General features: G+C 44.7%; 1 protein-coding gene across 6 annotated transcripts in view; it reads right to left on the bottom strand.

Annotated features, from left to right (window-relative positions):
* The window catches only part of LOC145346490 (neurocalcin-delta), a 268140-nt gene that overhangs the window by 17163 nt on the left and 235796 nt on the right, over positions 1 to 15181 (bottom strand). For all 6 annotated transcript variants that reach the window (XM_080193816.1, XM_080193813.1, XM_080193815.1 and 3 more), the window contains one exon: positions 239 to 344. In XM_080193816.1, coding sequence (XP_080049942.1) covers positions 239 to 344 — 106 coding nt within the window. The remainder of the gene's footprint in view (positions 1 to 238; positions 345 to 15181) is intronic.

Consider the following 15181-nt stretch of genomic DNA (forward strand, 5'->3'; position numbering starts at 1 on the left):
CTAGTTCCCAACTATCCTAGCTTCTGTACAAAATGCTGAATACGCTGGTGCTAAATTCCTCTCATGCTATTTTAATAAGTGGTGTTAACCAAGTTACCTCACATAAACCCCACCAGTCAGCAATACATCCCAGTGTGCCTTACGGAGGAGGTTATGACGTTGAGCTACAGTTTGAAGACATTTTGTAAGAATTAAAGGCTGGAGGCGATTGGAAGAGAAGTCCCAGGTATGAACTCACCATCTCGGTTGGTATCCATCTGTCGGAAGATTTTTTCCGTCCTCTTCTCAGGCGTCGACTCATCTTCTGGCATCTTCATCACAGAAGAAACCATCTTATAGATTGCCTATGTCAAATTAAAAGATACGTCAGGCAGTTTTATATCAACCCAAGTTCTCACCAGCAAAGCTTGGCTATCAACCTAATGTTGAGTTTGGTGTCTGTGCCTTAAATGGACAAAATTTGGATGGAATGATCTCCACGTTCCTTTCTGAGGTTCAGAGATCATGAAGGTGATCTACATCCTGTTACAAGTTTTGGGTTTGCCTTAGGAACATTGAGATTAGCTACATAAGCGTCCGAGTGTTTAACATTTAAGAATGTGCTAGTGTCTCCCAGAGTTAAGTTAAACCTAGCAGTATAAGACCATAAGACAGCAGCAACAGAAGGCGGCCATTTGGTCCATTGGATCTGCTCCACAATGATAGTATCCCCCAGATGATCTGAACTGAATATCTTACCCGAGAAAATAAAAGCTTAAAACTGTGGATGCTGGAAATCTGGAATAAAAACCAGAATTGCTGGAAATAATCAGCAGGTCTGGCAGCATCTGTGGCGACAGACTTCAGAACTGGAGAACAGTTTCATTCTCTTGAAACATTAACTCTGTTTCTCTCTCCACAGATGTTGCCAGACCTGCTGAGTTTTTCCAGCAGTTTTGTTTTTTTACATGTGGCCCCATGCTCCTTTCTCCAATCTGTTCTTGAAGATGGGCCAAGATGCCTTTTTGAGACAAGGTCCGATATTAATATAAAAACAACCAGATTCTATCAGAAGGTACATAAAGTTCAAATTCATTTCAACCATGTTAGCCAACAAAAGAAGAAAGTATCAGACCTTTTCAAAGGAGATAAATTTGAATCACAATGAGTGGCACAGAGGTTAGCTCTGCTGCCTCACAGTGCCAAGGACCCAACAAGTTCGATTCCAGGCTTGGGGTCACTGTCTGTGCACATTCTCCCCGTGTCTGCATGGGTTTCTTCTGGGTGCTCTGGTTTTCTCCCACACTCTAAAGATGTGCAGGTTAGGTGAGTTGTCCATGCTGGATTGCCTTTCAGTGTTCAAAGTTGAGTAGGATAGGCAAATTGGCCATGGTAAATGTGTGGGGTTACGAGGATAGGGCGGTGATGGGGAGGCCTAGGTGGGATGCTCTTTCAGAGAGTGGATGCACACTCAATGGGCTAAGTGGCCTCTTCCTGCACTGTAGGGATTTTGTAGTTCTATGCCAACTGAAATGCAATTGTTTTACAGGCAGACATCAATATTCAGAATGACAGTTAAAATCAAATCTCAACTTAATCCAACAAGATGACTTGAGAACAAGAAAAATATGCATCACACTGCCTTTATTACTTAACCTCTCCTGTTTGGTTTGCTGTTTGTGACCAGTTCTGGGTTTGCTCTAACTGTGGCTTTCCTTGTGGGGCCCAACTTCCTCTGCTGCCGAGGTCTTCTACTTTCTCTGAGTATTCACAGAAAGTGGAAGGCTGAGGTCATCCACACCTCCTCAATTCAAGGATTCATCAGGTGTCCTGTCAATCATAGCCAATGATCCGTTCTCCCACAAGACTATTATCAACAAATACCTAATTGCTGAGCTCCTCTCAATAGTCGTAAAGACTCGCCAAGTTCTCTATAACTGTCTGCTTTGGGTATCTCTTCTGAATCTTGAACTGTGGTTCCCACCTCTGGCTGTTCTGTGAATTTAACCTATTGAGAGTGACATTTAACTCAATTTTTAACAAAATTAGCACCACAAAACCCTCCCCCTATATATATATGTATGTGTGTATATATATATATATATATCTTGAGGCACTAAGGGGCAATTTAGCATGGCCAATCCACCTAACCTACACATTTTGAGAGTCTGGGCGGAAACTGGAGCACCCAGAGGAAATCCACGCAGACTCGAGGAGAACGTACAGACTCCACACAGAGAGTCACCTGAGGCTGGAATTGAACCTGGATCCCTGGTGCTGTGAGGCAGCAGCGCTGAGCACTGTGCCGCCCACTTCAGAGCCTCTCACATGTAGTTCACAGTGGCACAAACCTTATCACATGACTTGTGCTGTAGAATACAAATGTTCATCTAACTGGAACCATTTCAGTGTTCTAACTCTATCTATTCACATTTCATATTGAAACCAGAGTTAACTGGTTGTTGATTCCATTGTCCTGTTGCAGGTCTCTGTGCTTTATAGATCCTATTCTATGAATAAGAATGGAGAAGGGAAAGCTGTATGTGGGAGATTATCAGATGGCCACAGAGATTTCTTTGCAGCAAAGAATCTATTGCACCCCACCCCCCCCAACGTGTCCAATCTAAGATTAGACATTCTGAATTGTAGAAAAGATATAAAATTTAGTTCAATTCAAATTGTCTGGTTTGGTCTTCAAGAACCAAAAGCCAGAGTTTTCCTCCATGGGTTAGGCAGATGTAGGTGTAGCGTAATACTGGAAGGGACGAGATTCCCTCTGGGTTCCTGCATGCCCTGACCACACAGCGATTTTATGTCAAGGTGGGTAAGGTCTCAGACGTGAAGCCCACCCTTGCCTCAACTGATGCACTTCAGTGGGCAATTAGTGGCCACTTAAAGGGCCATTTCCCACCCAGCCCCAGCTTTTAGACTGGCAGGGGGATTGAACTTTCATGGGGGAGTCCTGAAATACAAGTTATATCATGTATGGGAAAGGCGGTGGGGGGACAGAGTGCCTCCAGAAGCCCCCTTCTTAAATCAAACATATTTTGCCCCCCCCACCCCTGTTTAAGATCCAGTGGTCTCCAGATATCCCTCCCCTCCAAGATCTGATAGCCCCCACTGTTGACTGCAAGGCTTTCCCCCCTGCCCTGGAGCCCCTTGAACTTACTTTCGCCTCCAGAACCTGACTTTGGTCTCCAATGTCCTGTTGGACTTTCTCTTCTGTCCACTGCGGCGCAGTTGCTCCAGGGACTGGAGAGCTGCCGGCCAATCAGATTGCCTCATGTAAGGGGGTGCAAGTCCCACCTGCAGCCAATCAATGCTCATTGAGTCATGGTTTGGCTGGGTGGCAGACAGTGCTGGAGGGGACGTGTTCCTTGCTGACTCTTTAGATGGTGGGAGAGAAGATCTGACCATCTGAAGCATTCAGGACATAGTGACAAGCATCGTGTGAATAGAAAAACCTCCTAGTGTAACAGCGTGGAACAATTTTCTGCCTGTGGTGCTGGATATAGTGAGAATGGTACCCTCTGTCTTTGGCTATGTGTGACTGAGGGAGTTTGATGATCAGAGACATTTACTGTCCATTATTGACGTTTCTCATCCCAGTGACTACAATCAAATTACCAAGAGAACAGACAACTTTGATATTCAGAATATAAAATGTGTCCTGTATCTTCTTTTTTTGTTCTGAAGAATAATGTATATAATCCACTAAAACCCTTTTTCTCTTGATTCATAAGAAGAAAGAGGCTTTGAACTGCTTCAAAGATAAAACCTGGTAGAAAATTGGTCTATATAAGCACTGCTGCGCGTAAACAGTTTAAAGAGGTTAGGGAGAATTGTGGATGTAGTGTACTGTCAGCATTGCTATGGCGATGGCAAATGGCTGTTAAGAGGATGCAGTTGGTGACATTGGAAGGTTTTCTGTTTAACAGTTGCGATATTAAATGTCTTCTGCAGCTAGTGAGTTACGTGTTGTCTTTTTTCTCCCTCAATTATTTCCTCAACCTCTCATTTTGCTGTTTCCTCAGAACAAGCCCTGCACCCAGTCATGTCAGCTGGAATCCAGTCTGTCCCTCTAGGTCCCTGCTAATTAAGCCACCGAGGGATTGGTAAGAAAGAGCAGCCTTGGGCAACAATCTCCAGAGTACGCCTGCGGATTTCAACTATTGGGCTGTCGGCAGTGCCAGCGGGGGGGTGTCCCTGGTATATTTTGAGGGTGTGGCCCCTGTTACTATGCACTATAACTGGGTGCTGCCAGAGGCTCACACAACAAAAATATGCCTTGAGGGAGGAGAAATCTGGACTGGCTGCTGGGTGTTTATTCTTGCAGATTCCTGAGATTCACTCCTGCTCTTGGGGATGCCACAGTGGTCAGCACTGCTGCCTCACAGTGCCAGGGACCTCGGTTCGATTCCCAGCTTGGGTCAAAGTGTGTACATCCTCCCTGTGTCTGCGTGGGTTTCCTCCAGCTGCTCCAGTTTTCTCCCACAATCCAAAGATGTGTGGGTTAGTTTGACTGGCCATGTTAAATTCCCTCAGTGCCGGGGCGGGGGGGTGCGGTTAGCAGAGTAACCATGTGGTGCACAGGGATAGGGCCTGGGTGGGATTGTTGTTGGAACAGCTTTGGTGGGTTGAATGGCCTCCTTCTGCATTGTAAGCGTTCTATGTTTCTTCCTGAACCTTCACATATAGCCCAGAATTTTTCAACTGTTCACGTCCCACCATCGCTGATAGCAAGGTTGGAGAATTTGGCGCTTAGCCAAATCTCCGTTCACTGCAGCGGAACTGGAGAACCCCACTGGTGTGAAGGGCCAGAGAATACTGCCATGATTTCAGCACCTGACTTCTCAGGCCTATTCTGGCCATATTATTGAGTAGAAGCCCCATGGCTGACGCTTTGCCCAGCCGACTGTTAACAAGGCCTTGTGATTCCATATGAGTTTAGAGGAATGAGAGGTGATCTTACTCAAACATATCAGATCCTGAGGGATTTGACAGGGTGGATGCTGAAAGGATGTTCCCCCCTTGTGGGAGAGATTATAACCATGGGACTCAGTTTAAATAAGAGAGATTGCTTGGTTAAACCAGAGATGGGGAGAAATCCTTTTGCTCAGAGGGTTGTTAGTCTGTGGAATTCTCTTCCCCAGACGTCAGTGGAGGCTGGGTCATTAAATATTTTTAAGGCAGTTAGGTTCTTGATTGACAAGGGAGTCAGAAGGAGAAGACCAGGAAAGTGGAGTTCAGGCCACAATCAGAACAGCCATGATTGTGCTGAATGGCGGGGCAGCCTCAAGGGGCCGAATGGCCCTATTCCTGCTCCAAATTTGTATGTATGAATCAGATGTGACTGCAGCTACATCATTAGGTCTATGGTCTAGTATTACATGTACAACAAGTCACACAAATGCTTGGCATTTACTTTAACAACATTATTAATTACGCGAATCATAAACAAGTGTTCCAACGCTCCCCAAACGCATAACTGAGATGGAGCTTCACCTTTCTCCACAGGAACTGCAGTCGGTATGTTGACATTGCTGAGTTTACATGGCCTTTTCGCTCCTTAAAAAGAAGTTCACGTATTTGAGTGAAATCTCTGAACCTGAATGGCAATGCTTCTCCCACAGATCCCACCCAACCCCACCCCAACCCTCAACCCTTTCCAGTTCACAAAAATCACCTCATATTTTGCCTCTTCTCTCTGACTCAGACCGAATTGGAACATAACTTCAACACAAAACCGGTGGCAGAGGGTTTGGAACTCTCTTCCATGAATGATAATCGATTTTAGGTCAATTAGTAATGTTAAGTCTCAGGTTGCTAACGTTGATTAGTTTACAAAAATCAAAGGGGTGCAGAGCAAAGGAGTTAAGCTGCAAATCAGCCAAGAATCCACTGAATGTTGGAACAGGCTTGAGTGACTAAAATCCGGACTCTTGTCTCTATGTTCCTACATTCCTTATTTAAACAGGATATGGCAGCCACCACAGGCATCACCCCAATCCCATTGAGCTGTCACACCCTCCACCCTATAACTCACTCCATTCTTCCAAAGCCTTGGTCTCAGTCACACCCGTTCTGATCATACAACCTTCTACACCAGTGTTTCTGAGGTCTCATCCAATTTTGCTCAACCAAGGAATCCCCCCCTTAATCCGTGCCTGACGGAACCCCTCCACCCTGTCTGCCACATCTTCTGTCATTACCCCTTCCCCTCCCTCCTAGAACCATAATAGGATTCGCCTAATCCTCACCTTACACACAACCAGTCTCTGGATTTAACAGGTCACTTTCCACCACCAAGCATACCTCCCCCTCCCCTCCCATTTCAGCATCTGAGTGCACCAGGCTATCACAGGGTGATATCACTGCACCTCCATCACTCCCAAAACCCAGTCCCCTGCAAACCCCAGCTTTCCCTGTAAAGCAGGAGATTGAAACACCTGCTGTTTCAGTTCCTCTCTCAATGTCCAAAGGCCCCAAACACTCGCGAGGCAATGATTCAAGTGCACTTTTTTTAATGTCAATGTGAATTCCTCAACACTGCCTCCCAACCACTGACTGTGTCTACACTTGCTGCTGCCTCGGCAAAGCAACTAGCATAATTAAGGACCCCACGCACCCCAGCCATTCTCTCTTCCACCTTCTTCCATCAGGAAAAAGATAGTAAAGTCTGAAGTCACATACCAACCGACTCAAGAACAGCTTCTTCCCTGCTGCTGTCAATCTTTTGAATGGACTTACCTTGCATTAAGTTGATCTTTCTCTATACCCTAGCTATGACAGTAACACTACGTTCTGCACTCTCTCCTTTCCTTCTCTATGAACGGTATGCTCTGCCTGTATAGCATGCAAAAAACATTACTTTTCATCATAAGTTAATGCACATGACAATAATAAATCAAATCAAATCAAATCTCTGGCGAGACCAAATGCACATAGCCTAGTGGTATTATCGATAGACTATTAATCCAAAAGCTCAGTTAATGTTCTGGGAACCTTGGTTCCAATCCCAGATCAGATTTCCACCATCCTCAGTATTTTGCATTTGTAAAGTGTTGAAATGTCGGGTGGTGAATAACGGTGTTTTAAACTGTCCATTTACTTCCAAGATGACTGAGAGTCGGGTCTCAAGGACAGCTAATCAGTAATTCCACCTGGAAACATATGATTCATGTTGCCATGAGTTGGGCTTTGAGAGGAAAAGTGTCTCCAAGATGGCCCTAGAATTCACAGAAAAGTTAGTCTGCTGAGATCTGGGAGAGAGCAACCATTGGCAGCAAGATACTATGGTTCATCATATAAGAATGTGAGTGGAGTTGCACTCGGATCAAAAAGATTATTTATGAGGAAGCTGGAAGATTTGCCTAGCTTTTGTTACAGGAAGAATCTCTTAGAGGAAAGGATCATTGTGACAGTTCTGATATAAAACATTCTCAGGCTGAGAAAGGAAAAGAACAGAATTAAGCCCTCAGGAGCTTAATTCTTAATCTTGGATCCCTACAGTACAGAAGGAGGCCAATCGATCCATCAAGTTCATACTGCCAACAATCCCACCCAGGCCTTATTCCTGCAACCCCACATATTTACCTCTCTAATCCTCCTAACACTAAAGTCTATGGTCTATCAATCTAACCTGCACACTTTTGGACTGTGGGAGGAAACCCACACGGACATGGGGAGACTGCAAACTCCACACAGACAGTGGCCAGAGGCCGGAATTGAACCTGGGTCCCTGGTGCTGTGAGGCAGCAATGCTAACCACTGTGCTACCATGCCACCCTTAGACTTTTCTGGCAGAATTGAATGTCTACTTAAAGGACAGTGTAAAGTATATCTGTGAAATGCATTTTCAGTTGTGCTGAAGGGAGATTGTCCTATTTTGTGGTTTACGTTATAAGCTAACAAAAAAAATGTCTAGTCAATAGCGCTTTTAGTTTTTTGTTATAGTAAAAATCTTAAAATGTGAAATCTCATTCGGTCATCCTTTCAGCTAGCAACTGGAAGTTCAAGTTCCTTTCAAAGTCATCTATCTCTATGGAGATCATAACACCTATCTAAGCTCATTTGTTGCGAAAACCCACATTCATCCCTTTGTTACTCAACTGTTTCAATACAATTTTGGCTGGTCACACACAACCTACCCTCAGTAAAGCTGAAGTTACTCAAAGCTTTGCTGTCAGCATCAAGTTCCATTCCCTTATCGCCCCTCTGCTAGCTGACCCACAATGGCTCCTAATCAAACAATGTCCCGATTTTCAAATGATCATCCTTGTTTTCAAATCCCTCCATCACCAGACCCCTTCCTCACTCTTTCAGAGTTCCATAGTCATCCAGACGTCTGCACTTATGTAACTGAGAACCCTGGTTTTACTTGTTCCAATATTGGTGGTTACACCTTCACTTACCCAAGCCCTAAGCCCGAAATACTCTCCCTACACCTCTCAGCCACTCCACCACAATTTTCTCCTTTAAGATACTCCTTCAACAAAAATATATCTCTGAGACCAAGCCTTTGGCCATTTGATCGAATTTCACCTTACACAGTTCTTAACCTCCTTCTGACAGCAGAAATTGTCATGCTAATGGATCAGTATTCATGCTCACAGGGTGGAGATTGCAAAGAAAACAGCCTGTTTGTAACCTGGGACAAAATGAAGGGCGGCGCAGTGGCACCATGGTTACCATTGTTGCCTCACAGCGCCAGGGACCCGGATTCGTTCCTGGCTTGGGTCAATGTCTGGTGTTTGCACGTTCTCCCCGTGTCTGCGAGGGTTTCCTGCCACAGTCCAAAAATGTGCAGGTTAGGTTGATTGGCCATGCTAAATTTCTCTTTAGTGTTAGGGGGATGTCAGGGGGATTAGCCAGGGAAATATGTGGGGTTACGGGACTTGTGTCTGGGTGGGATTGTTGTTGGTGCAGGCTTGATGGGCCAAATGGCCTCCTGCACTGTAGGGATTCTATGATCGTACGACACTGAAATACTGAATCCTCATTCTCTGGACTGCAGATGGCGCTATGTTTATGCTGTTCCACACATGCAGTGGGTTGTGCTTTGTGGAGGTGTAAATGGTATTACTGTCTGATATTGTTAGATAACATAGGGTATACGACACAGAAACAGGACATTCGGCCCAACCTGTTGATGCTAGTGTTTTTGCTCCACTTAAGCCATTCCTTCTCCCCCAAATGCTTGTCTATTTTTCCCTTAAATGCATCAACCACTCCCTGTGATAGTGAATTCCACATTCTCGCCACTCTTTTCCCTTCTGAATTCCCTACTGGGGTTTTATTTGAATTCATCATGGGCATCACTGGCTGGCCAGCGTTTATTGCCCATCCTACTTGCCCCCGGAGGGTAGTTGAGACTCAACCACATTGCTGTGGTTCTGGAGTCACATGTAGGCCAGACCACGTAAGAACAACAGATTTCCTTCCTTAAAGGGCATTAGTAAAGCAGATGTGTTTTTCTGACAATTGACAAATGTTTCCTGGTCATCATTAGATCATTAGTTCCATATTTTTTATTAAATTGAATTCAAATTCTGCCATCTGCCGTGGCAGATTTGAACCCGGGTCCCCAGAGCATTAGCTGAGTTTCTGGCTTAATAGGCGAGTGAAAATACCACTCGGCCATCGCCTCCCTGATTGGTTTCTTGGTGACTATCCCATACTGATGGTCTCTGGTTATGCTGGTTATGTGTGGCAGAGTGGTTAGCACTGCTCTGTCACAGCTCTAACACAGTCAGAAGTCTCACAACACCAGGTTAAAGCCCAACAGGTTTATTTGGTAGCAAACGCCACTAGCTTTCGGGGCTCTGCCCCTTCATCAGGTGAGTGGGACGAAGGGGCAGAACCCCGAAAGCTAGTGGCATTTGCTACCAAATAAACCTATTGGACTTTAACCTGTTGTTGTGAGACTTCTGACTGTGTTTACCCCAGTCCAACGCCAGCATCTCCACATCATGACTGCTCTAGGCCCCTGGGTTCAATTCCGGCCTTGGGTCACTGTCTGTGTAGAGCTGCATGTTCTCCCTGTGACTGTGTGGGTTTCCTCTGGGTGCTCCAGTTTCCTCCCACAGTCCAAGGATGTACAGGTTAGGTGGATTGGCCGTGCTAAGTCGCCCCTTTGTGTCAGGGCAAATTGAAGGGTAAATATAAGGGGCTATGGCGATAGGGCCTGGGTGGGTTTGTTGTCAGTGCAGGTTTGTTGGGCTGAATGGCCTCCTTCTGCACTGCCGGGATCCTATGATTTACCCCACAAGAGGAAGCATACTCTCTGCACTTACTCCATCCAAAGCTTCCATATTTTTAAATATCTCCAGGAGAACACCTGTCAGCTGTCTTTTCTCAATGCAGAAGAGATCCCGCTTTTCCCTGACACATACCCACGCATTTCCAGTTATCTTCCTTGTAAACCTTCTCAGCACCCTCACTGGTGCCTCTATATCCTTTTGATAATTTGACAATTAGAGCTACTTGCAAGGTTCGATACAGGTTTAGTGTCATTTATCTACTTGTTAATTCTATCCTTCCAAAAATGAAAATTGGGTTCTTGGTTAAGACCTTATGGCCTTGTTCACCTTTAGTAATTGTTGTATTTGTACTCTTGTTACTCTATCTTATCTAGACTTACAACTTCAAAGTAATAAATGACATTACTATTCTTTCTATCAAGATGTGCTACCTCACATTTATCTGTGTTGAATGTAATTAGTCAATTATTTTCCATTATGCAAATATATTCATGTCTTAGAATCACTACAATGTAGAAGGAGGCCGTTTGGCCCATCGCATTTGCACCGATTCTCTGATAGGGTAATGTACCCAGGCCTGCTCCCCCACCCTATCCATATAACCCTTGACCATGGCTAATCCCTCTAACCTACAGATCTTTGGACACTAAGGGGCAATTTAACATGGCCGATCTACCTCACCTGTACATCCTTGGAGTGTGGGAGGAAACTGTAGCACCCGGAGGAAACCCATGCAAACATGGGGAGAATACGCAAACTCCACTCAGACAGTGACCCAAGGCTGGAATTAAACCCGGGTCCCTGACGCTGTGAGGCAGCAGTGCTAACCACTGTATCACCATGCTGCCCTGTAATTTGTTGCGGTCCAATTTGGTATCATCTGCAAATTTAGAAGTTGTGTTCTTGATTCCAAAGCCTGAATTTGCTGAGAGCAGCAGTGATCCTTGTCGAACATGACTTCCCACCTTCTGCCACTCTGCATAAATACGCTTCACTCCCACTCTCCACATTCTGTCTTGAAATCAGCCAGCAATCCATTCTGCCACTTGTCCCCTGACTTTGCATTCTCTGGCCTGTTGTGATCCTTGGCCAGATCCCAAGTTGTTGGTGAGATCTAGTTTGGGACCAATGATGTTTTGTTTAAAGTAGACAACGTGTGAGATTCAACACACTTACCCAGTGAATAAAGCCTCAAGATTCCACGAGTTTCAAACAAATAAAAACAATCAAGTTCAGAAAGATAAAATAATTTACAATCTCTGTCTTACATTTTAATATTTAGGGTAAGTGTGTGGTACATGTAAATCATCAGGCACAAACTCACCTAATAAATTAAAAATACGACCAAAACACATTCCACGGGTTTCTCAATAGTCCATCCAGACATTAGTTACATTGTGAGCCAACCAACCCCACTGAAGCATTGTCTTTCACATGAAGACTTTTAATCTTTACCTTTGAAGATTTCGCCTCAGAATTCTTTCCAAAATTTGCTCCCACTCAGATGGTTTCAGTTGATGGATTCGTAAGGTTTCTGTCTCACCTTCCGAGATTCTGTTCCCCTGGATTCCAGAATATATTCAAGGATCACTCACAAGCATATTTTCAGCAATTTGGCCATTCCAAGCAGAACACCACTGTTCCAAAGAGGCGCCTTTGTCCCAGAGGCCCATAGTAGAGTTACCAATCTCCAGTTTCCTTCTCAGATCTTCAGGGATTCTCTAACACCTACTTCAAGCCTCAGGGCTTTTCCTGAGCCCGGTTCACTTACAGTCTGTTTTGTGTAGCTCTTTCTTTGATTGGAGACTGGTTCTCTTTTTCTTCATTTAAATGAGCGCTTGAAATGCCATAGCACACAAAACTACAGACCAATTGCTGGAAAATGGTGGCACAGTGGTTAGCACTGCTGCCTCACAGTGCCAGGGATCTGTGACTGTCTGTGTGGAGTTTGCACATTCACCCTGTGTCTGAGCAGGTTTTCTTCGGGTGCTCCGGTTTCCTCCAACACGCCAAAGATGTGCAGGTTAGCTACATTGGCCATGCTAAAATGTTCCTTATTATCAGAGGGATTATCAGGGTAAATATGGGGCAGAGTGGAAGTATGGGAATAGGGCCTGGGTGGAATTGTTGTCAGTGTAGACTTGAAGGGCCGAATAGCCTCCTTCTACACTCGTAAAGATTCTATGATTCTATAAATAGATAGGTGTTTGATGGCTGGTGCAGACACGATGGACCTGTTCTGTGCTGTACAGCTTCATGACTCAATGACTTAACTCAACAGTTGGTGCAGTTCAGCATCCTCGTTTTGTTTGGGCCAGCGTCCAGGCGATAAAGAAGGTGGCTGTATATACTTGGGACAGATGACCAGATATGGAGCACCATAGAAGGCGAACAATCCAGCGAGTGACCAGGGAGGGGGAAGGAGTGGAGATCCCGTGAAATGTTCTAGGGGTAATGGACCTGTTTCTATGTCTTCTCCCTGCCTCTAGGACACTTCTTGGGATCTTTCCCTGTCCCCTTACCTTGTCCATTACCCCTAGAACATTTCATGGGATCTCCATCCTTTTCCTCTCCCTGGTTCGTTCTGTATCTGGTCATCTGACCCCTGTATATACAGCCGCCTTCTTTGTCACCCAGATGCCAGCCCAAATGAAGTGAGGATGCTGAACTGCACGTGTACAGCCGCTCCCAGCCTGTGCATACACAGGAGGTCCAACCACTGTGGCAACTTGGAATTCTTGACCTTTGTTCCCAGCTAGTAGGTGAGGAAAAGTTTCATAACAGATGTTATTCACTACTCTACAATGGGGGGACCTATTACAGAGCTTTAGAAAGTCCATATAAATTACATCCACTGCATAACCTTTGTGTAACTGTTACAGAGGTGATAAATCATCATTGTTGGTTAAAGACAGCTTCATTTAGTTTGATTACTTTATTAGTGTAACACTGCAATGAAGCATCTATCCAGCACATCTTTCGGACTGTGGGAGGAAACTGGAGCATCTGGAGGAAACCCAAGAAGACACGGGGAGAACGTGCAGACTCCGCACAGACAGTAACCCAAGCTAGGAACTGAACCTGGGTTCCTGGTGCTGTGAGGCAGCAGCGCTAACCACAGTGCCACCGTGTCACCCTTGGAGCAGTGAGAGGAAATCTTTTGTACAGCTTCCCCTGCTGTGACACTGTGAAGAGACAGTGACCTGCAGCAGCCCAGCTCTCTCACTGGCAGTGTGGGGTAAGAGAGAGCAGAAATTCTCTGCATTGGCAGTTCTTTCCAACACAAAGAAATTTCTATCAACGTTGAGTTGGAATTGGCAACTTTCGATCGCTTTCTCCCTGGCAGCAGAATCAGTTGCAAATACATCCACTGAGCTTGTTTATCTAGGGGTATAAGGAGTAAGATAAGGGAGTGGGAAGAAGATCCAATTAAGTGCTTCATATTGCCGTTCCTGCATAGTTCTGGCACCTATGATTGATCTAAGAACTGGTAACTAGAAACAGATGATCTTCACGAAGGCCAGTGAATAAAAACCTATCCTGTGGCAGTCGCCACCATCCATTCTTTTCTTATGAAGATTAAAAACTCCCACTGTGTAACTGTGATAATCGCTACTCTGCTATGGTTAGTTGAGTCTAAGGACACTGAGAGAATGCTTTCAATGGTACAGCCTTTTTACAAATGTCATGTTTCAAGGCAAGTTAGAATCATAGAATAGAAAAAAGTACAGCGCACGTAGAGACCATCTGGCCCATTGGGTCTGCACTGGCACTTTCACTGACCAGTGCAGTAATCCCATTCCCTAGTTTTTGCTGCTTCAATCTATTTTACCTCCTGCAAATATTGTGAAAGCTTCGATTAAATCTGTTTCCAACATTCTATCAGGCAGTGCATTCCAGATCGTAACCACGAGTTACATAAACAGGCTTTTCCTAACGACACCTCCTGCTTCTTTTACCAAACGCCTTTTATAGGACAATAACCTTTCCCTCAATGTCAACAAAATGAAAGAGATTGTCATCGATTTCAGGAAGTGTAGCGGAGAATATGCCCCTGTCTACATCAATGGGGACAAAGTAGAAAGGGTCAAGAGCTTCAAGTTTTTAGGTGTCCAGATCACCAACAAACTGTTCTGGTCCCCCTATGCCAACACTATAATTAAGAAAGCCCACCAATGCCTCTACTTTCTCAGAAGACAAAGGAAATTGGCATGTCAGCTACTTCTCTCACCAACTTTTACAGATGCACCATAGAAAGCATTCTTTCTGGTTACATCACAGCTTGATACAGCTCCTGCTCTGTCCAAGACCGCAAGAAACTACAAAAGGTCATAAACGGAGCCCAGTCCATCATGCAAACTAGCCTCTCGTCCATTGACTCTGTCTACACTTCCCACTGCCTTGGCAAAGCAGCCAGTATAATTAAGGACCTCACACACCCCGGACAGTCTCTCTTCCACCTTCTTCCGTTGGGAAAAAGATACAAAAGTCTGAGGTCACATACCAACCGACTCAAGAACAGTTTCTTCCCTGCTGCCATCAGATTTTTGAATGGACCTGCCTTGCATTAAGTTGATCTTTCTCTACACCCTAGCTATGACCGTAACACTACATTCTGCAATCTCTCATTTCCTTCTTTATGAACAGTATGCTTTGTATAGTGCGCAAAAAAAAACTTTTCACTGTGTACTAATACATGTGACAATAATAAATCAAATCAAATCAAATATTAAATCTTGTCCACTTGTTTCCACCCTGCAGTTGTTAGAAACAGTTTCCCTAATTGGAACTCTATGTTTTTAAACGCTAATTCTCACTTCACTTCCTCTGCTCAAGGGAGAACAAGACCCACTTCTTCAGTCCATCCACATAAAATTTAAAGTTTATTTATTAGTGTCACAAGTTAACATTAACACTGCAATGAAGTTACTGTGAAAATC

This window comes from Carcharhinus amblyrhynchos, chromosome 8 (assembly GCF_965287045.1).
Source record: "Carcharhinus amblyrhynchos chromosome 8, sCarAmb.v2.hapA, whole genome shotgun sequence".
NCBI classification, from domain to species: Eukaryota; Metazoa; Chordata; class Chondrichthyes; order Carcharhiniformes; family Carcharhinidae; genus Carcharhinus; species Carcharhinus amblyrhynchos.